Below are 22,481 nucleotides of genomic sequence, written 5' to 3'. Positions count from 1 at the left end.
ATCTATCTATCAGTATGTGTCTGTCTGTCTGCCTCTTCATTTTACAACCATCCATCCATTCATCCATCCATCCTTCTCTTTATCTATCACTGAATCTATCTATCTATTCATCTTTATCTATCAGTCATTTTGTATCACCATCAACCTGTCTGCCTACATACCTATCTGTCTATCTATCCATCCATCTTTCTATCTATCTTCATCTACCCACCTATCTATCTGTCTGTCTATCTATCTATCTATCTGTATATGTATCTGACCAGAGCGTGGTATATGAAAGGTGCACTTCCCCCTCCACTCTGGCTATGGTCTCCTGAGAGGTGCTGTCAACACTTATACCACTGAGAGAGAGAGAGAGAGAGAGAGAGAGAGCACGTCATATCTTTGCTCTTACCCCTACTTCCTCCTCCACTATTTCTCTCTCTCTCTCAAAAATTGCAGTGTTACAAGACTCCCAATATTCTTCCGTCCTCCACGACTTTCTTCATTCATTCATTCTTTTGTTATCCGTCTCCTTAATGTTATTACTCCATAGAGCGTCATGAACCATCTGCATTGAGTGTTTTGCCCTTATCAACATATTTCCTCTCATCTTTGTCTCCTTTCCTTTCATCTTCCCTACCTTCCTTCCTTTCTTTCTTTTTTTTCTTTCATTTTCTTCGTTCGTTCGTTCGTTCCTTCCTTCCTTCCTTCTTTGCACCCACCCACACGCCCACCCAATCCATCCATCCATCCTTCCTTCCCTGCTCTTCACCTTTTTCTCTACCCTATGGTTTTCTTCCATCCACATTTCCCTTCTCCCTGTTTTCATTACACCTCCACCACTAATTTTACCTATATCTTCCCAACAGAGCATCGCGAATCCTCAACGCTGGATGTACTGCTCTCGTCAACGTATTCTAGGTCACAGTTCTACCTCAGCAAACAGTTGGCCCTCCTTCACCCAGAACTCACTATGCCCATGTTCTCAGGTGGGTTAGGAGTTAGGGTTCGTTGTGGTTAATATAATGTTTAAAGGTGTAGGATTAGTGTGTGTGTGTGTGTGTGTGTGTGTGTCTCAAGGTGCAGATAGCCACATTAACTTGTTCAATCGATAACATCTCTTAATTTATACATGTACTGTTCTCATATGGTTTAATTCAGTTTAGGAGACTTCAGATTGATGGAGTAAGTGCCTTCAAGAAAGTGACACATGTAGATAGATAGATAAATAAATAGGTAGATAGATAGGTTGCTAGATGGATAATTTTATTGTTAGGATGAGATGATTTTATGTAATTCTGAAGAGATTTGATATTGCCTTCATTAACCCCTTCACTGCAAGAAGTCTAAATTAATTAAAATCATCTGGTGGTAGCAAGGAAGGAATGCAAACTGCCGTACCTGGACTGAAGGGGTTAATTAGGCAGGTCACAGGTTAAGTATATTTGATAGGTCGGAGGTCAGATGATAATGCCTCTATTGATGTATTATTTGCGATTTTTTTTCAGCTGGCTTCATTGGGAAAAGGTTGAGAGAGAGAGAGAGAGAGAGAATAAATCCAAACTCATGCTGATTCTCTCTCTCTCTCTCTCACACACACACACACACACACACACACACACACACACACACACACACACACACAGAGTCAATCAGTCAGTTATTTCCATCCATTTACCCCCACTCAAACCACTTGTGACACATTTTCCAGGAAAGCTTTGGACAGAACATCACAGCTAATATTTCCCGCCCACCCAAGTAATATGGCTGCTAGATTTCCAATAATTTTTAGTTCTCAGATGACTTTGCCGTAATGAATTGCTCTTGTCATTAATTGCTTGTTAAGGATGGGTAATTAGGTAATTATGAATGGTACTTAAGGGGGTGGCATATTTTGCTGGTTGCTAATAGGCAAGAGATGAAGTAGGTGGGGAGGGAGGAGGAGGAGGAGGAGGGAGGTAGAAAAGAGAGAGAGAGAGAGAGATTTATAGCATTGCTGAATCAGAGAGAGAGAGAGAGATTTATAGCATTGCTGAATCAGAGAGAGAGAGAGATTCATAGCATTCCTGAATCAGGTATTGGAAGAGTGATGGAGGGGAGAGAGAAATTATATCTTCTCTGATGTTTTTGTTGTTCTTGTTTTAGTTGTACTAGTGATCCCAGGCTCATCTGAACACGAGCCCAGTGGAGTGCACGCTGAATTTCCCCACCTTCAGTTTACCATCCTACTTTCCCCTTTTTGTTAATGGGGAGGTAGTTGAGGGACAGTGGTATAACAGTGCCACTGCAAGAAGGCATCCGCATCTAGTTACATGAAGTATGCTGGAGAGAGAGTAATATATAAAGACATCCCGCCAGTGGGAGAGTTAAGCTCCATTTGCGAATTCCCTCCTATCTGTTGTTTTGAGCTCTTAGTCTGTTTGCACTGTGGGTTTTAGGCAGGGAGGTCACCACATCCCTCTGACAATACATAGGGGAGAGAGAGAGAGAGAGAGAGAATCCAGATCAGCGTTATTATTCTCTTTCTCTCAGTATATTGATCTAATTCTTCCTTTCGTAGCCTTTTTTTTTTTCTTTTTCTTTTTTTTTTTTTAATGCCTTGGATACACGAATAGTTATGTGTCTTGTCATGATCCAGCTAAGCCTAACATAACACATCACAGCGCAACACACTGTATTGCAATACTGTACACACAAACACAAGTGCAGCTGCATCTCACATCACCCTTCACCTCATTCAATCCAACACAACCCACTCCATTCCACTCTACTCCTGACCCAACCCAACCCAACCCAGCCCACTGCAACCCATCCCATCCCATCCCAACTTAGTCCAACCCAACACAACCCACTCCACTCTGCTCTTCATGACACCTACCCCACCTCACCACCCATCGCCTCACCCAGCTCAGTCCATCCCAGCATGACACAGCATGGTGCAATATTTCACCCTGATCTAATCAATATTTATAACTTAATCTAGTCTAGCATCGTAGCTAACTCTGCCATGCTTGCTGCAGAGATCAGCTACCGATTGCAGACGGCACGATGCTCAGTACGACAACTACTGCTGCACTACCTCCTACCGTGGCTGTACAATATGGAACTAGTTGACCCCAGTACACCATCACCACCTCAAACTGGCCCATACTGCCAGGTGGGTGTACATTAGGTGGTGGTGGCGGTGTTGTTGTTGTGGTCCTCCCTTCATATCCTCTTGGGGGATAGGGAAGGAATTGAGTGACAGGGTTGGTAGCTGTTATGTGTGTGTGTGTGTGTGTGTGTTTACTGTTTTACATGCTGTCCTAGTGTGTTGTCTATGTATAATGTTGTGTGTGCGTGAAGTAAGTTGTGTGCTGACTCCTAATATGATGCTGTATGTAGTGTTCGATGTGTTCTGAGTTGTTCTTGTGTGAGATTGACTTAATTGTGTGTTTGTGTTAGTATGCAAAAATGTGTGTTATGTGGTTTTGTTTATGCCAAATTAACACTGACTGATCATCACTTAGCTGTGCCTTATACAGAGAGAGAGAGAAAGAGAGAGAGAGAACCAAACCTATTTTCTCTGGCAGTACTATGGTGATGAGGGCCGTGGTCGTCGAGAGGGTTGGGGCTCAGCCGAGGCAACGGAGATGGTGCTCAACAACCTCTTCTACATCACTGCTAAGGTAATATTCTATACTCCCTTCACCTTAACTTGGCACAGACAGTAGGCATTTGAAGCTGTTCGTTGTTTTTTAGCGAATTTCATGTAGCGCACAAAAGACAGTGGTTCAGTTCTACATCCTTTCAGTAGCACTTCTTCATGACTAGCATTATACTTTTGACTTAACATTCAGTATGACTGTTCTGTACTTTGTTGGTATATTGGTGTATATCCTTGTGTGTCTTTGTGGATCTGAGACTGATTGGCTAGACTCACTTGGTACAGTATATCTCTGCGTATCTGTGTGTTCATGTGTATCTGTGTGACAGTACTAGTGTATGTGTGTATGTATGCATAACTCTTAACATTGTGTGACTCCTCTACTCGCTGACAGTCTTTCTTTATTACACACTCTTGCTAACTCTTTCATGGAGATAGATAGGTACGGTAGATAGAGAGAGAGAGGGGGGGAGGAGTAATAATAGACTGTGATACTGGGTGATGACTTTCAACCCCAAGAGAATAGAATTAGCTCTATTGCATACTATTATAGGTTGGATGGGGAGAGAGGGGATGGGAAAGAGAGAGAAAGGAGGGAAAAAGAGAGGGAGAGAAAAGAGAGAGGAGAAGTAGAGGAGGAGAAGGGAAAGGGTGAGACAGAGAGAAAAGAGGGAATGGAGGAGGGGAAAGGACAAGGAGAGAAAGGGAGAGGGGAAGGGATAAGGAGAGGGGAGGGTAGCACAGAGGAGGAGGAAGGGGATGGAGGGAGGTGAGAGAAGAGTGGTTGGAGGAGAATGGAAAGGAAGGAGGAGAGAGAGGAGGAAAGAAGGAAATAGGAAGGGGGAAAGGAGAGAAAAGAGGTGGGGTGGGAAAGGGTATACAGTATAAGGAAGTAGGGAAGGGAAGGGGAGGGGAGGAGAAAGGGTATGTAGTTGGGAGGGAGAGAGGAGGAGAGGGGAAGGGGGGAAAGGATAAATCACACAGGGAAGGAGGGAGGAAGAAGGGGAGAGAGAGGGTGAGAATGTGTGAGGGGAAGAGAAGGACAGGAAGGAGAGGGGAAGGGAAAGAGAGAGAGGAGGAGGGAGAGAAAGATAAAATAAAAGGGAGCTTGTGGAAAGTATTTTATGTTTGAGTTGTTGGGAGGAGGAAGGGAGGGGAGGGGAGAGAATGTGGAAGAAGGGAAGTGGATGATGTACAGAAAGAGAGAGGAAAGGGAAGGGAGGAGAGAGAAAGGAAAGGCAGGGAAGGGGGGGAGGGAAGGGCATGGGAAGAGAGGGGAGGAAAGGAAATAGAAAGGAAGGGAAGAGAGGGGAGGGGAGGGGAATAGAGAGAGAGAGAGAATTGTGTGTGTGTGTGTGTGTGTGTGTGTGTGTGTGTGTGTGTGTGTGTGTGTGTGTGTTAGAAACTGCATACTCAATAGAAACACACACACACACACACACACACACACACACACACACACACACACACACACACACACACACACACACACACACACACACACACACATTCTCTCTCACCCTCAATTTGCACCTAATGTCATTTTAAGTCCCCCACTTTTTTAGGCTTTACAGGTAGATAATATTGAGTTAACCACTATAGAACACCAGTTGAGTGGTTGATGGTTTTATGTATGTGTGTGTGTGTGTGTGTGTGTGTGTGTGTTTGTGTTTGTGTGTGTGTGTGTGTGTGTGTGTGTTTCTCTCTCTCTCTCTCTCTCTCTCTCTCTTTACCTGCCTATCTATATATATCTCTATCTATTTGTGTCTGCTTATCTATCAGTCTGTCTGTCTTTCTCTCTCATTCCTCTTTTCCCATAAGTAATGTAGGACAGTAATAATAATCTACAGTAATAAGAATATCAGAAATAGTAATCATCATCATCATCCAATCCAGTGTTGCCTCATGAGGAGCATAGGAGCCTGGGGCCAGGCAAGTTGGTCGTGACATTTCAGATGAGAGTGACCAGCCTCACTCATCCCTGAGTGGCATTACGTGAGCATTAAACCCCAACCATCCCTTGGATGTACAGTATACCTATGCTGGCTCAATCTGATTGGAGTGCCTAAATTGCCCACTAAACCACCAGGCACCATAATTTGGTTATATGGATACCACCCAGCATAGTAAATGGTTTCCTAGTGTACAGGAAACCATTTGGGTTGTCACTCAGTGTAGAGTCACCCACAGGCAGAAAGAAGAGGAAAGAATGAAGGAAAGAAAGACAAGAGGGAGTGTAAAGTCACCTGTAGGCAGAAAGACGAGGAATGAATGAAGGAAAGAAAGACAGAAGAGGATGGAATAAAAGAAGGATGGAGGAGAGGAAAGAGCAGACACGCAAGAGCAGCATAGGGTTGGATGATGGATGGATGATAATAATAATAATAATAATAGTAGTAGTAGTAGTAGCAGTAATAATAATAATGGCACTAACACTGCTATTTCTTGCAGCTTGGCGAGGACCACCCAAAGGAGGTAGAAGAGCTGTGGGCTGCGTTGTGTACATGCTGGCCAAACAACCTGAGAGTCATCATTAGATACCTCTTCATCATCACCGGAATGGCAGCTACTGAACTACTTGCCTATGTGAGTCAGAAAGAGGGAGAGACAGACAGACAGAGACCAAGACAGACAGACAGTGAGAGAGAGAGAAAGCTTTCCCCAAATATGGTTGATGATAGTGATATTAATGTTGCATATTGTTTCTCATTATTAACTTGATTCTTTGTCTTCATACACTAAATCCTCCTCTTCCTCCTCCTTTCTGTTACACCTTTGCTTCCCCTTTCTCCCTCCTTCTCCATCCTTATCTTCCTCTTCATTTTCCGTCTCATTCCCCTTCCTAGTCATCATTATCACTACTTCCCAACCACCTTCCCTCCTTCTCCTCCTCCCCCCCAAATATTGAAGACAGGAAAAACAGATGAGAGTGTTGCTAATGTAATTATGAGTTCTCTAGGAGGCCATTACTGCTCACACTGCCTCACCCCCTGCCTTACCTTGACTTTCCCTACCTTATCTTGTCATTCCCTACCTTACATCCTGCCCCTTCCCTCTCATTCCCCAACACAGTGTGCCTCAATCTGCCTCTTCCTGCCTTGTGCTGCCTCACCATGTTTCATATGTTGCCTCACTTCCTTCCTCAACCCTGCCTCATCCTTGCCATAGCCCCTGCCTAACCCAGTGCTATACTATGCCTCGCTACCTGCCTTACCTTGCCTAACCCTGCCTCTTTACCTGCTTCATCCCAGTCCACCCTGCATGCTTCACTCTGGTCACCACTCTACTCCTCTCTATCTCTGCCTAGAGCCTGTCTGTCACCACTCACCACTTTCTGAGTCACCCTCATCACTTAGACTTTTCCTATCACCCCTCCAAACCTCCTTGCCTTATGTATTTTTACTCCACGCAGGCCAAGCGTGTGGTGGTGTATGTTGCACGTGCCCGGCCAGACCGCCTGGTGGAGGAGCTGATGGCCGAAATGGGCACGGTTGAGACACTCAACTGTGTCATTGAACGCACCGAGACACCACCCTTCTTCAGGTCTGCGTCACTCTTTTGCCTACTCAACTGATTCAGCATCATAGATTCTGTTTTGTATTTTATTATTGCTTCTATAGTTCATTTACTTCACTAGCTTATTTTCCATTGTTCAGTGGTAGAAAATGATAGTGTTATTGTCCCGCATCCATACAACTATCACCATATTCTTTTGTAAATCTTTTGTTATAGCACTGCCATCCGAGTAGAATTATGGCAATTTTATACTTATTTAAAGTGAACAGAGTTTAAGTTATGCAACCCCCACATCAAAACACTCATCTCTTGCACCACACTCTTACAACACAAATAATCCTTCAACATAAACTCAGCAGCAGATATGTGGGAGCACCCATCTAAAGTGGTCAGGTTCCTGATGCGGTAGGGGCCGTAACAACATTCAACATGGGGATTGACATTTATGTTTTCTTGAATTTCATCATGATCATCCACACCTCTTTTCCCACCCATGGATGGGGTGAGGTTGGGTCTAGGAAGCCAAGATTCTATAAATTATATTACATTCTTAAAAACACAGCTTTTCCACCTCTGAATCTTCAGCCTTTCAGAATATGACCCTTTGTTCTCACATTCACAGGCTGACATCAATGCGCAAGACTTCCTCCCACGGTGAAGGTGGTGGTGTGGGTGGGGCAGGGTCAGGGCAGCAGGATGGGGCGGGGTCAGAGCGGGGCACACTGCACACCAAGAGGCACTCCGGTGACCATCATGACCTGCCCAGGGAACGATACTCTCCCTTGTGAGTAACACTTCACTATATGTACAGAAGGGATGTATGTACAATATGTATCTGTCTGTCACCAGGTTCATTAATTCCTAATAAATCGTCTCCATATTATGGTGTCCTTTGCCATCAGGCTGCCATCCTAGCATCTCATACCACTGTTATTCTCTCCACTCTGTACCACCACTTCATCCTTGATCTTTCCCGGTACCTCATTTCATACCCTGTATTATTATTATTGTTGATCAGCCCGTCTGTCTGGCTGGGCCAACTCATCAACCACAGGCAGGTAATCGCCCCCGCAGGGCCATCACATTAAGTGAATTTATTTTATCTTGCAGCAGACTGCACCTTGTTGTGGCAAGGCACAAGGAAAAATGTGGAGGTTTTGGTTCCTGAATGGGTGCCACATTTGAGTGATCTTTGCCCAGTTAACAGGGGCACCACAGTAGGCTTCACGTCACCCCGTGATCTGGTTATATTATTAATACCCAACATTGTAAATGGTTTCCTGAGTTACAGGAATCCATTAGACTTGCCAATCAATGTAGGGGCAGCTGAAGTGGAAACAGAAGTAAAAAGTGACAGGATGCAAAAGGAGAAGTAGAAAAAGAGGAGGGCAGACACAAAGAGAAAGGTAAAGGTGAAGAAAGTAGGCAGTGCTACATCAAGTGAGTTGATGTTGGTTGCCACCTCCTGTCATTACTCTTTACTGTAAATTGGAGGAAGTTGCCAGATTGCAATCATACATGGCACTGAAATTTTTTTTTTAGATACCAGTACACCAGTCCTGTATGAGACAGCCCTAGCATGTATTCAATATGGATGATGGGTGTTAGTGCCCAATTGGTGACATGTGGAGATGTAGGAGGACTACTGGGCCCCAAGGAGGACTACTGGGACTTGGGAATAGGCCCTGAAGCCTTTGCCCAGAGTCAGACACAAAAAAAAAAGTGTGGACATGATAGAAAATTCAGTCACCTTAGGAGGAGCTAAGACATGAAGGCAGATAAGCACCTAACGTAAAACAGAATACTGATCCCCCCCTTCCCGAAATATCACTTCGGAGTATTGCCACTCGTTTCGCTTCATTTCTGTACCATATATATGAGGTGACTTATAAAGAGAACCATATGCATATTATACTGGCATTACACATGATTGTTGATGAGGAAGGATCCGGAGTTGGAGTCGAAGCTGAGACTTTCACATTGTATAAATCTTGTTACCATTGTATAATCTTGTCACCATTGTTGATACATTTTTTTCCCAACAGTTTCCAGTAACTGTCAGGAAGTAGTTAGCTGGTTTTGGCACTTGACTTGGCTTCCACTCCAAAGTAACGATTAATTTTACTAGGGTTAGCCCCAATATGGGAATTCCCTGAGAGAGAGCATAAGCTTCATTTATATTTTATTGTATGTACAGTATGTATGAGGAAGAATCTCTTGCACTTGTCATTGAGGATACCTGCCTGTACTGGAACTTTATCATTACTTGAAATATTTCCCAAGATAAGTATAAATCATCTGAACGTTCATGTGAGAGTTTGGTTTTCATCGTATCATACCACAGAGTGTCACGTGAGCAGCGCAGTGCCCCGGGGTCCATCCGTAGTGTGTCAAGTGTTGGGTCTGGGGTCTCAAGTGTCATAGCAGCAGCTGTGGCAGTTGGCAGTGGCGCAGGTACTGGTGGTGGTGGCAGTGGCGGAGAAACAGCCCCTGCCCCAGCACGCTCATCTCGTCCTGGGTCATCCATGGCCGCCCAGCAGACCACCACCACCACCACCACCGCGCCGGAGGATTTTAGTCATGCCGTTGATGTGAGTACTGGTGTTATAATTGTAATATCATCATCATCATCATTATCTGTATACAGTATTCATCGTAGTCATTGTCATCAGCAGTTGTCTGTATTATGTTATCATCTTCGTCACTGTAGTATTAATGCTGGGCAAATGCTACATCACAACCTTCAGTATTATTACTACATTCAGATTATTTGAATTATGGATGGCATATCAGAGTCTAGGAGTTGAACAATCTCTTCTCCCCACTCCTAGGGCGCGCTGCCACAGGACGACAACTTTGCAGTGCTGCGTGCCCAAAACTCTCCCAGCGTCACGGCGGCAAGTGGAGGCAGCGGTGGCGGTGGCGCAGCGGCAGCTGGGAGTGTCGGAACAGGCGCCGGTGGGGGCACTGCACCAGGGAGCACAGCGAGTGGCACGGCAGCAGGTGGTGGTGGAGCAGGGGGATCGGCAGCTAGGGCGGATGGCGTGACATCAGCAGCAGGCATGGCAGGTGGCATGGTGGGGGACGATGGGTCAGAGCGCTACGAGCCACCCCAGCCCCACCCTCTGCCCATGCCAGAGTACGGGGGATACTTTGCACCACTCACTGAATACCTCCCAGACAGCTCTCAGCCGATCACTGCATTTCACAGGTACTTACCTTTTCGTACTTGCCTATATGTAATTGTGAGAGTGAGCCTAGCTTCCATTGTGGTGGGTGTTGACATTGGTTGCCACGGTGTTAACTGGTCCATCCGTATTCAGATGAGCCTCGGATCACAAGAACAGCAACACCTTCTTTATAAGCAGTGCCTTTAAATGTGCCCATTATCAGGTGCAGTGTTGCTGTGATCTTGATCTACAAGATGACAGCAGCAGGCTGACCCATGCAAGCTTGAAGGCTGCCTTTCAAGATAGCTTATATGTGAACATTGCTTATTTATGTATTTTCTGAGCTTACATTCTTTCAGAACATTCTGTCTAACTTTCCACATCTTCAGGTGCAACGTTGCAGTGATGCTGATCTGTGAAGTGATAGTGGCAGGTGTTGACGTAGACTGCCACAGCGTTGACTGGTCTATACACGTGCCACTTATGCTGCACATCATCACACTCGGCCTCGACCACACCCGACCACTCGTACACCAGCACTGTAACTATCAGTAGCCTTACAGTTGCCTCACTGTTTTGAGAACTCTTGAGTTATGAACTTTCAGAAATAGCAACTTTGTCCTTTTGAGGAGCATGTGTTGAGTAATTTTTGTCAGTGACATCTACATAATAGTGTATGCAGTACAGTACAGTACTTATTAAGACTTACTGATGTTGATTATTAAATTTACAGTTGCTACAACAATTGTATTTCAGTTTCTTAATGTCTTCCCCAATGACCTACACAAATATAGCCTCAAATATTAGTGATTTCTACACTGGGCTTTTCAACATACAAACCAGCTCTCAGAACAAATTTAAGCTCACAAGCAGGTGAGCAACTGTATAATTTGCTGTAACTGTCTCTCAGGCAAGACACTGCTTATCCATCTGCTGACTGTTGTTGGTGACCACGGGGACCATCTTGGAGTGGCGCGGGTCCTGCTCAACAACAAGACCACACAGCTGGGATATGGCCTGGTCCCTAATTCAGTCTTCACACACAACACTAACTTCACCGGTAGGTATTTTTGGAAAGAGAGAGAGAGAGAAACATAACAGGCAGTCAAGAGAAATTTTAGTGTCAGCAATCGCTTTCTGACGTGAATCTGTTTCCAACCCCCAGAGGACCCCCCAAGTGACCCAGCACCCCCGATTGTAGCTGCCCCACCTGGCTTTGAGAACCCCCCTGACCTGGGTGAGGGTGGGGCAGGGGCAGGACAAGGGGGAGGGTTAGGTGCGATGCCAGTGTTTGTGACCAGCGATGAGGAGGCAGTGTTGGGGTCGGGGCAGCTTGACCACACGATGCAGGATGACCTTCAGCACACCATTATGGCGTTGATTGACTTCATTGCTTCAAGGTTTGGGGGTGGTGGTGGTGGTAGTAGTAGTAGTATCAGCAGTGGTAGTAGTAGTATCAGCAGTGGTAGTAGTAGTAGTAGTAGTTGTAGAATAATATAAATAATCTTTGTAGCTTTCATTTTTTCTTCTGTATTGATGGTTATGATGATGAGGAGGAGAAGAAACAATAAGATGTGCATTCTTTGCAGGCAAAAACCCTAATAGACTACCTACTGTATGTTTATCTTACCCAGCTACCATCCTTTCTGGTTGCCCATGTATATCTATATGTCTGTCTGTGTGTTTTTTACGTCTATCATTCTGTCTGTCTGCCTTTTTGCCCATCCATCTGTCTGTCTGTCAGAATTTGTATATCCTCCTCTCCCCCCCCACAGCAAAAACCAGCCTCTGTGGTCATATGAAGACATCACATCACGCCAGTTCTCCATAAGAAGCGCTTACCAACTCTCTAACTTCGTCCGACATGTTGTTTCCGTGAGTCCATACTTGCTGTTTTAATCTCGCGCTGCATCCCAACTCCTTGAAGCTATAGCAGTCTCCTACTCCCACCCCCACCCTTCTCTCTCAAAACAAATATTGAGCCGTGCTTGTATGAATTTTAGTGAGCCATAATTATGAGGTAGAAATGAGTATCCGTGGTTACTAGTCAAATTGCCCCTTCAGTCTGAATACACCTGGTCCTCAGATGAGCTGAAAGGTGTTAGGGATCTTCTTCAGATTAGAGCAAGCTTGTTTTATTTGAGTTGATAATGATCAGTGATAATGAAGGTGATGTTGATGATTATAAGATATCAGTATTTGTTCATTATCTCAGAGAATGAGATATAAAAGTATTGTTGCCCACAGATATTCAGCCGTTCTCTGCCCCACACCCACCTTGAGGAGCGTTGGGCACAAATTGCACTTCACCTGGCTCTCTCCTGCTCATCTCGGCACTACGCGGGACGATCATTGCAGGTACATTTAGGGTATAGCTCTGTGGGAATTCTGATATTGGGATAACGATGGTGATCATTTTTAACCTTATTCCTGCATTGGATAAACAGAGTAATGAAATTAATGAATATTGAATTTAGCATTCTTTCTTGTTTCATTTGGAATGAGTTTTACAGACTCTAAGCTTCAAAAGCACTCGCTTTTTCATAAACACTGGTATTTTATGCAGGCTAAAGCATAAAATTCTTCTCTATCCTAGTTTAGTGATATATTTTCCGTGCTATGCCTCAGGTGTTCCGTTCGCTACATGTGTCTATGTCTTCACGAATGCTGAGTGATCTCTTGGGTCGGTTAGTTGAGACGGTGGCGGAGCAGGGTGAGGACATGCAGGGATATGTCACAGAGCTCATGTTGACACTGGAGGCTGCTGTTGATGCACTGGACTCAGATTTTAGGTGGGTCTTGGCTGGGTTTCTCTGTGTGGGCAGTGGCATAGCCAGGAACCAGAGGGATGGCTGGGGTAGCTCTAACCATCCTAGGAACCATTCAGATTTGTGGAGGAGTATGCTGAAACTGCTCTTCCCTTGGGTGATCCCATTATGCTTGGCCACCTTATTTTAATAATCCCAGCAATGCCTCTGTCCATGGAGTGTAGTTTTTGACACTACCTATTTAACATGATATTTAAGAGATTGACCCTGTCTGCCTGATGTAGGTGAAGTGCTTCTGTTAAAACAAGTACCAAAACATACGTGCAGGTAGTTAGGCCTGTGAGGCTGAGCCAGGACTAGAGAGCTTCAGTGGAATGATTGTGTGGCTCATTTCACTGGGCATGTTGTTGATAGTTTTATTTGATGATGATGATGAAGTAAGAATTGGTTTATTGAAATATGTACTGGTAAAGCATGTTAACTTGGTGAAAAGTGCAAGTTTTTCTGTTTCCTCCCATGTGTAGCAATAAGGCAACCTGATTTGAGAAATACAAAACGTCCCTTTTCCAACACCAGGCCAATTGAATTTGTCCGTGAGCTGTTCAAGTCGACCCCTAATCTGAACAACAAGGACCGTACAAAAGGCCCACTGGGGTATGGCATGATGGGACACTTCTACGGGGGAGCTGGCGGCTTCCCCCCACCCCAGGGTGCATCCACATCACCAGGGGGACATATTAGATCAACTTCGTACTCGATATCATATGGTCGGGGCAAACCTCTAGCATCACCCACAGCTGACATTAAAGGTAGGGTTTTTTGGGTGTTTTTAAAGAGAGAAAGAGAGAGAAAAACAGTTTAATGAGAGAGAGAGTATATACTGTACTTGTAAATGTGCCTTTTGTTTGCAAGGATCCTGTCTATTGTGAATCATTACTCAACCTTGTAGTGACTTGCTCTCACTTGCACTCAGAAGTTAAACTGGGATTTTCTGCGTAAGTAAACACCTGTATTGGCATTTTTGTTTTTAGGATCCAGTCACATGTGCTGGCTACTAAATAAGTATTTTTGCAGGCCAAATACGCTTCATTTTGTCAAGCAGCAGTTCAGTACAATAATTCAATTGTTTTTCTTATCCTTTCATTGTCACTCAGTCTTGCTATTGGGAAAAAGACAGGATGATGACGATGATGATGAATGACAGTGACAACAATAATGACAATTATATACTGTACTGTACTGAAAAATTATTGTATAAATTTATATACAGTTGGTGCAGCATGGTTTTACAGATGTCTGTTGACTTCCTCCCTGTCCCTCAAAAGGGGGATGATGAACTGAAGAAGAAGAGCAGCTTCATCCTGCAGTCCATATGGTTCTCATTCACGTGATCCTGGGCCACAGTGACAGCTGTATACAGTAACACACCCATTCTCTGTTTTAGTGGAACACAGTGTAATTGGGATACTGATGATGATGCTGAATTTGCCTCCTCCACAGTGACGCCAGAGATGCGTGGGCGTAGTGGAACAGACGTAGACTCACGCATGCGTCACCACCACCACCACGGGCACCACCACAGCCACCACCACAGCTCTGCCACACCATCATCCGCTGCAGCCACCAACCTTGCCCGTTCTCGCTCCGCTCAGTCACTCAAACAGCTGGCCGATCAGAGCTCTGCTGATGATAAAATGACGGTATTAGTGATATTTTAGCATTATCGTGTTTGATAGTTTTTGCTTATTTAGGTGGAATAAGGATCATGATGTTGATGGTGGTGGTGATGATTCACAAAATTAGTACTGATGATGATGATAACCAGTAATTACAGTGAAGCTGGTGATGATAATAGAGAACAGTAATGAACATAATATGAAAACTATGATGATGATAATATTGCTGCTGCTAATGATGATGATAATGAATTCTGTCTACATTTCAGGTGCTGGCTCAATTGTTCTGGATCAGCGTATCAGTCTTGGAGTCTGATTATGAGTACGAGTTCCTCTTGGCTATGAGGCTCCTTGATAAGGTGCTGTCTCGCCTTCCTCTTGACCGACCCGACTGCCGGGACAAAGTAAGAGAGAGACAGAGAGATTTAGAATGTGCGTTCCTACTTGATTGAATGAATGAGAGTATGCATCTGTGCTTTTAAGAAACATAGTGAAAGATGTGAATGTCTAGATGAGAGGAAGAGAGAGAATGCTTGTGTACTTGATGTTTGCATGCTTGTGTGATGATTTATTGAAGTATGAATGACATCATAAGCCCCCAAGGTGAGAATAGCAGTGAGTAGCATGACTAACTCAACAAATGCCTAACTCTCCATTCTGCCACAGGTTGAGAAATTACAGCAGCAGTTGAAGTGGAAGGACTTTCCTGGAGTTCACGCACTGTTACTGAAGGGCTGTACTTCTGCCACAACATATGAGGCAACCATTGCACTACTCTCACGATTCACACAGCTTACAGACTTGCAGGTTTGTGTAGCTTTTTGACTGTCTGTATATTTCTATCAACCTGTGTGTGTGTCAGTCTGTATAATGATCTACTGTATTTTCCTATTTACCCGTAATTCTGAAGGGATGTATCACCACCACGACATAGGAAGCAACCATTGCCCTGCTTTCACAATTCTTACAACTTTACTGTTTTGCAGGTTTGTGTCTGTTTCATTTTGTGGTAGGTGGGGATGCTCACCATCCACTCATTCATTGAAGTGTTGCTCTCAGGTGTCTGCCCTTTCCTCTCCTCTCTCCATTCCTTCCTTCCTCTTCTGTCTTCTTTACTTCATTCTTTCCTCATCCTTCTGCCTACGGGTGACTTTACACTCCCTCTTTTGTCTTTCTTTCTTTCATTCTTTCCTTTTCCTTCTGCCTATGGGTGACTCTACACTGAGTGACAAGCCTAATGGTTTCCTGTACACCAGGAAACCAGTTACTACGCTGGGTGGTAACCATATAACCAAATTATGGCGCCTGGTGGTTTAGTGGGTAATTACAGCACTCCAATCGGATTGAGCTGGTGAAGGTTTATATCCGAGGAGTGGTTGGGGTTATTGCTCATGTATTGCCACTCAGGGATGAGTGAGGCTGGTCACTCTCATCATAAATGTCAGGACCAAATTGCCTAGCCCCGGGCTTCTACGCTCCTCATGGAGCAACGTAGAATTGGATGATGGATGGATGGATGTGAATGTCTGTGGATCTCTTTATATCTGTTTATCCGTCTGTGTAGTTTGTGTTATTGTGGTTATTTGTATATTTCATTTTATCTTGAAACCCTTTCTGTGTTGGTAAAAGGAATAATAAAGAATTCTTTATCTCTGTAACTCTCATGTTTATTCATAGTGGAACAAATCCATCTGGTGTTCACCTCAATACAATACAAACAAACATCACTAGAAGCAAAAGTCATGTATTACTGTCATTTTTTTACTGTTTTAAGTATATTCTTACCATCTCCTGACAGTATTATTGAGCTTAGGAAATAGTTTTCAAATTGGAGGGCTTAGGTCTATAAACCCCATTAATATAAGAAGCCTTTACTAATTGGACTATAATCATCTGGTGACAGGAGGAATATATGGAGAGGACATCAGCTGGATTCATGTTAAAACTGTATTACCACTGTCTTAAACAACAGTACTATAACAACTGGACAACCACCTTGTTTCATCCCCTAGGTGGTTGACCCGACACAGAGCCGAGGCTTTGCAACCAATGTGATTGCTCTGTTGCCGTACATGTTGTGTCACTATGAAGATGCCAGCCCTCTCTGCATACAGGCTGCTGAGAATATTGCACAGGTGGGATCACTTAGCACTGCAGTCATTTGGGTGTACAGTATGTGGTTCCCCATATAGTTTTCTCACATTAACTTGTCCCAAATTTTCATGCCATGTTGATGGCATAATAAGACGATGCTGCTACTGTACATCCTTTCAGTTGCACTTCTTCATGTCTGGTGCTGTGTTGAAGTGTTAAACCCACGTTATAACTTGACCCGTCTTTGTATACAGACCACAGAGAACATTGTACAGGTAAGGATACTTAGTTATATATTCTTGTGGGTGTAGAGCCTCCATAGCACCTTTTACTTATTGCATATTAACCACTATAGGACAAGGCTTGAGTTTGTATAGGCGTGATTGAAGTGGCTGGTTTCCTGTGGCCTACTGGGTTCACATAGGAGTTCTAGTTTCTACTATTGCTTCTGTAACGTTAACCTCGTCCTCCATCAACAGGTGTGCAATGAAAAGGGTAAACAGCTGGAGAATCTTGCAACAGTGATGACACTGTACAGCCGTCGCAACTTCAGCAAGGAGAGCTTCCAGTGGACAAAGTGTGTGGTGAAATATCTGCACGACACATATGCCCACCTCTCACTCTCACTCATGGCATTCCTTGTGGAGGTAGGGTTGGCTTGGACTATGTGTGGGAGGCTGATTGAGGAAATAACATGTTTTGTTAAGTTAAGTTGGACCAGGGCAGTGGAAGGAAGGGTAAGGTAGGGTAGTTTGGATTAGATTAGATAAAGCTGGGTTGGTTTGGGAGGGGTTGAGCAAAGAGTACACTTTGTCAGGTTGAGTTGGATCAGGGTGGAGGAAAGAAGGGGAAGATTTGGTGGCTTGTGTTAGATTGGGTAAGGTTGACCTTTCCAAACCATCTCAATCAACCCCTTATCACAGCACAAGGTTGATAATTGTAATATTGATATTCATTTTTATTAATACCCATACATATTCTGTATCCTTCAGAATGGGTGTCCCTGTTCTTCTGCATTTGTATCTGTATTCCTACTGTCACATTTACTAGGTTCTGGAGAAGGGCCCAGCCAGTGTTCAGAACCCAATCCTGAACATCCTACACTGTATGCTGCACTACATAGACATGAACACCGCAGCTGCACAGCTCATCAATGGAGACCTTCTGAGGGTCATCGCTAAGTACATTGAAGTTAGTAGTATAGCTTTCACCTTAACTTGAAGATTTTTGCTGTTTTGCAGCTTAACTTCTTGTAGCTTGATAACAAAATAAAATAATGTTATTGGACATCACTTCTGTGTGGTAGGGATATGTTCTTGCAGTAATATCATTTTACAGTTCAGCATTCAGGATTGAGAAATGTCAGTTTTGGCCAAGATAAGGTGAACAGAGTATTACCAGAAGGGAGAGGAAAGTGGTATAAGAGGAAGGGAGGAGAATGGGGAGAGGAAAATTAATGTCACCATTTTAGAACTCATGGATGCTGGAGAAGGATGCGTTAGCTTAGTAGTGTTGATATAAGCTACCCAGTTATACAGATATCCCTCAGCGTCCTGTCCCTTAAAAGGGAGATGGTGGATGCAGGAAAATGAAAACTTTATTGTGCAGTCATCCAGGTTCATGTCCAGATTAAACTGGGACCACAAGAGCAACAAAACTACAGTAGAAGCCATTTGTAAAGTCAGTACTTAAGCTGCAGCAAGATGTGCAGAGACATCATTATGTTTAAAGTCTGTATTTCATATATTTATTGACTCTGCATGGTGACAGAAATTCCGTTCCTCCTTTTTTTTTTTTTTTTTTTTTTTTTTTTTTTTTTAAGCTCACCTTGCTCTAAGGCCACAACTAAAGCCTTTGAAAAATCCTACGTCTACCAGTAAAGCCAAAGTCAGTCTGGAAACCAAAGCTGTCTTTAAAAAACTGAGTTTAAGTAAACTCTGCCAAGTGTCGTGTGAGGGCGTGTGTGTAAACAAATACAGTCTGCCTTAACATAATCAAACATGACCTGTATTAACCAGTGTGTATCTTGGTAGGGATCTCACTGGAAGGAAGCGCTAAGGATCCTAAAGATGGCAGTAACCAGGTCATCAGCATTGGTTGTTCCCCCAGCCTCATCACACACACACTACTGGGACAACCACGCATTCTCCGATATTGAGAGTCATTTCAAGAAGGAACTGCCAGGTGAGATCCGTTATTGCCAACACTGTCATTGTACTCTTGCACTTTCAGGGTCACACACACCAACATTGAATTTCATTTATATTTGAGCAAACTTTAGCTCAGACTTTAGAATGCCAAAGTAATGTTTTATTATTTAATTTTCCCACACAGAGGTATAGACTATTTTTGTGTCTTAGGTGTAAATAGTGTTTAGGAAAGAATATGCCTTCCATGGTTTTGAGTATAAAAGACGGCATTGTATTAAATGGGAAAAATTAAGAAGGTCCTTAATTTCTTCACATTGCATCTAGTTTTCACACTTCCAAAGGTCGCACAATGGAATTTACCTTCGACGTGAGCCAGACGCCCATCATCGGTCGGCGATACTTGAAGGGCGTGTTGCCTGGTGCTGGGGTTACGGCAGGACAGGCCAGTGCTGGATCATCCACTGTTAGCTCAGCCACTGGGGATAGTCTCAGGGAACAGGTCAGTTATATTAGCCATTCTGATTACATCCCCAGAAGAAAAATGTGTTTATTCATGGATTTTTTTTTATCTTACCAACACATTGCCACCATGTACCCCCCCCATCTCTGTCTCTCTCTTTCTCTCTTTTTCCATGTGTATATATCTCTCTATGTATCTATTTCTCTGTGTACATCTCTCATTGTACATCACCTTCCTGCAGGATGGTGTCAGCAGTGAGGGTAGTGTGTCAGTGTGTGTTGATACTGGTGACGCTGCCAGCTCATCACCACAGCGCAGCCTGTCACTCTCAGCTGCTGACACATCACACCTTGCCGGATGGAAACGCCCATGGCTGGCTCAGGTTTGGGGATGATGAGGTTGACTGTTTTTTCATTAATATGTAATTGTAAGTCATTATATACAAGAAAAAAGTGCAACCCCTATGAATGGAAAGTCACAGTACTTTCTTGATAATTAAGATTTAGCCTTGTGGATAATTATTCTAATGATTGTGATATAGAATTGAATCAGGAGCTGGTAATATAACGAAGAGAAGTACACCTCATGTGAAAAACTAATTTCCTTCCACTAACTGATTCTTTACCCCCTGCCCTCCAGGCTAGAACACGAGAGTGTCTGGTCAACCTACTGAATACTTGCGGGCAGCGTGTGGGTCTGCCCAAGTCACCATCGGTAAGTACCACAGGCTGTCATTATAACTTGATCCTTGGTGTTGGTGGCTGTATTGGTGCGTGAGTGGGTGTGGATGAGTGTAAATGGGTGTGAGTGTTTGGTGGGTGTGGGGGAGGCAAGAAAGGGTTTGAGCAGGTGCGGACAGGTCAGAGAGTGAGTGTAAACGATTGTATGTAATGATGAGTTTTTAGTGGAGGTAGGTGTATGTAATGATGAGTTTTTAGTGGAGGGAGGTGGGTGTAGGAGTCAGCTGAGTAGCTTTGAGAAGGTGTAGGTGGGTGTGAAAGACTGTAAATGGGTGTATGTAATGGTAAGAGAGTGTATGTTAGGTGTAGATGAGGGTAGAGTGGGTTGGGGAGGGTATAGATAGATGTCAATGTTGGTGGGTGTAGTGTGTCAGAGAGGGTGTAGATAAATGTGCAGGAGAGAGAGAGAGAGAGAATCGGTCCTTCCTCTATTTGTAATTGCATGTATAGTAATCCAGCATTCCTTAATTGCCTGTCAAATAGAAAGCATGCAAGGGTGCCTGAGGTATTACAGTAAAACAAAGTCTAATATTCACAGCACATAACTTAGTCTTCAAACTCAGAAATATCTCTTAACTATAGAGCGCAACATTACTAATCCATTCTTGCAAAATGAATGCCCCTTTGTGATAACCTAAACATGATTGCCTTTCAGTTTGTAAATATATAACTCATTCACAGCACCAGCGGACAGTGTAAAAAAATGAGAAAGAAAAAAAGGGTGTTGTACTGGTTTATGTAAAAAATATTGTCTGTCTTGTTTGAGATGTACAAAATATTCAGACACTAATATCTTCCTTGGGTTTTTGTTTTTCTTTATTTACATGTGTCTCCTTATTTTGTGTTTTATCCCTGTCCCTCCCCTGCCCTTCCATATAGATGTCTGGCCCAGTAGTGTAGTTAGCTTAGTGTAGTGTTTGTATGCAGTAAAACATATTCATTTTGACCTTAAAACTGGGTGGCTGGACTATTAAATGATTAGGCTGAATACTGTAACCATTTATAAGATGGCCGAATATTTTGCTGACCACCGACTGCTTGTGTTTCATATTTTTTATACCTTTCTGTAAGTCTGTTTTCAAAGCACTTTTCTTTTTCCACATAGGCTTTCGAAATTAAAATTATTGAATGTTTAATACACCCAAAGTACTGCATATGATTGTGGATGAGCTAAGGAAAAAATACAGTAAAACAGTGGAATATTGTGAGGCCAAAATGAACGTTGTTACTGACATACTTGATGGAGTTGTGTTGTTATGTCCAGAGACCCTGCAGTAAAGGGAGAAGGGACAACTTCCGCCAGTGTGTTGTAACTGGGAATATTGTTTGCAGGCCGGTGTAAATACAAGTAAATCATGGCATTTGTATGGTTGGTTCATCGCAGGCATTACTGTTACATCTATGTGCTTGCTTTCTTATTGTTGTGGCCCCAGACCCATCTGTACTCAGCATGAACCCAGTGGACTGCAAGTTGAAAGTGCCACTCTCCTGCAGTCCATCCTCCTCCTTTCTGGGAATATGAATGTTTATATAACTGGGCAGAAGAGCTGCCTGGCCATATCAGTGTCACCACATGAGGGGTTTCCTTTATAACACATAGTATATCACATATAACAAAGTTCATCTCAGTATGAAAGTCAACTTCTAAGCTGAATAAAATTGATTGGCAGTAACAAAGGCAGACATCATATTGCAGGAGTCATGTGTGTACAGTTAATTGGCCAGTGACAGATACACCTCAATGGCGGAAATTGTTTGATCTCTGTTTACTGTTTAGGCTCTGGTTATGTCCATCCATCCCGCCCTCTGTGTACTACTGTCCCTTGCAGCATACTCTGTGCTGAAGTCGGAATTACATACAGTACTTTGATTTTGATGTTATAATGGATGTTCCAACAGTCAGTGTACAGAAAGAGACATGACATCCTAAGGCTGTGTGTTTCTCTTATTTGTATGTATGTATGGTTACAGCCAGCACTCTGAGCCTTACATGTTTACAGGCCATGTGGCTCGCTTCTTGGATCCCCATGAAGGTCACTCATAAAGTAGGTGATCCATGTTGGCATTTTGTGTGGCTTGGTGTTTAGGCAGAATGTATTATGGCGGTGTTTTTGTGTGTGTATTTTGAAGGTTGCTATTTTGGGGGGTGGGTGATACACATTTCTTAATCATTCATTCTTTTACATTCTCCTTTTCCTGTTTTTGAATACTATCTGTCCTGTGGATATATTGAAATGGAAACTTGGGTGAGAATGATGATGATATATGCTGATGATCTA

At 43.5% G+C, this 22,481-nt stretch overlaps 1 protein-coding gene across 1 annotated transcript in view; it reads left to right on the top strand.

Moving 5' to 3' along the window:
• Positions 1-22,481, top strand: part of fry (microtubule binding protein furry) — a 97,010-nt gene that overhangs the window by 60,553 nt on the left and 13,976 nt on the right. The window contains exons 26-50 of the mRNA XM_080278164.1: positions 852-971; positions 3,003-3,139; positions 3,555-3,650; positions 6,080-6,214; positions 7,041-7,171; positions 7,767-7,928; positions 9,489-9,735; positions 9,976-10,355; positions 10,704-10,855; positions 11,225-11,374; positions 11,480-11,714; positions 12,090-12,189; positions 12,562-12,672; positions 12,943-13,106; positions 13,659-13,891; positions 14,583-14,782; positions 15,028-15,162; positions 15,425-15,565; positions 16,771-16,893; positions 17,332-17,499; positions 17,903-18,043; positions 18,886-19,036; positions 19,344-19,501; positions 19,704-19,844; positions 20,102-20,176. Of these exons, the coding sequence (XP_080134290.1) occupies positions 852-971; positions 3,003-3,139; positions 3,555-3,650; positions 6,080-6,214; positions 7,041-7,171; positions 7,767-7,928; positions 9,489-9,735; positions 9,976-10,355; positions 10,704-10,855; positions 11,225-11,374; positions 11,480-11,714; positions 12,090-12,189; positions 12,562-12,672; positions 12,943-13,106; positions 13,659-13,891; positions 14,583-14,782; positions 15,028-15,162; positions 15,425-15,565; positions 16,771-16,893; positions 17,332-17,499; positions 17,903-18,043; positions 18,886-19,036; positions 19,344-19,501; positions 19,704-19,844; positions 20,102-20,176 (3,986 nt within the window). The remainder of the gene's footprint in view (positions 1-851; positions 972-3,002; positions 3,140-3,554; positions 3,651-6,079; positions 6,215-7,040; positions 7,172-7,766; positions 7,929-9,488; positions 9,736-9,975; positions 10,356-10,703; positions 10,856-11,224; positions 11,375-11,479; positions 11,715-12,089; positions 12,190-12,561; positions 12,673-12,942; positions 13,107-13,658; positions 13,892-14,582; positions 14,783-15,027; positions 15,163-15,424; positions 15,566-16,770; positions 16,894-17,331; positions 17,500-17,902; positions 18,044-18,885; positions 19,037-19,343; positions 19,502-19,703; positions 19,845-20,101; positions 20,177-22,481) is intronic.

The sequence above is a fragment of the Coenobita brevimanus genome, chromosome 72, assembly GCF_032717465.1.
Source record: "Coenobita brevimanus isolate Jiangsu-jjx chromosome 72, ASM3271746v2, whole genome shotgun sequence".
Lineage (NCBI taxonomy): Eukaryota > Metazoa > Arthropoda > Malacostraca > Decapoda > Coenobitidae > Coenobita > Coenobita brevimanus.
Note: the sequence above shows the minus strand (reverse complement) of the source record. Positions and strands in the feature narration are given on the sequence as shown.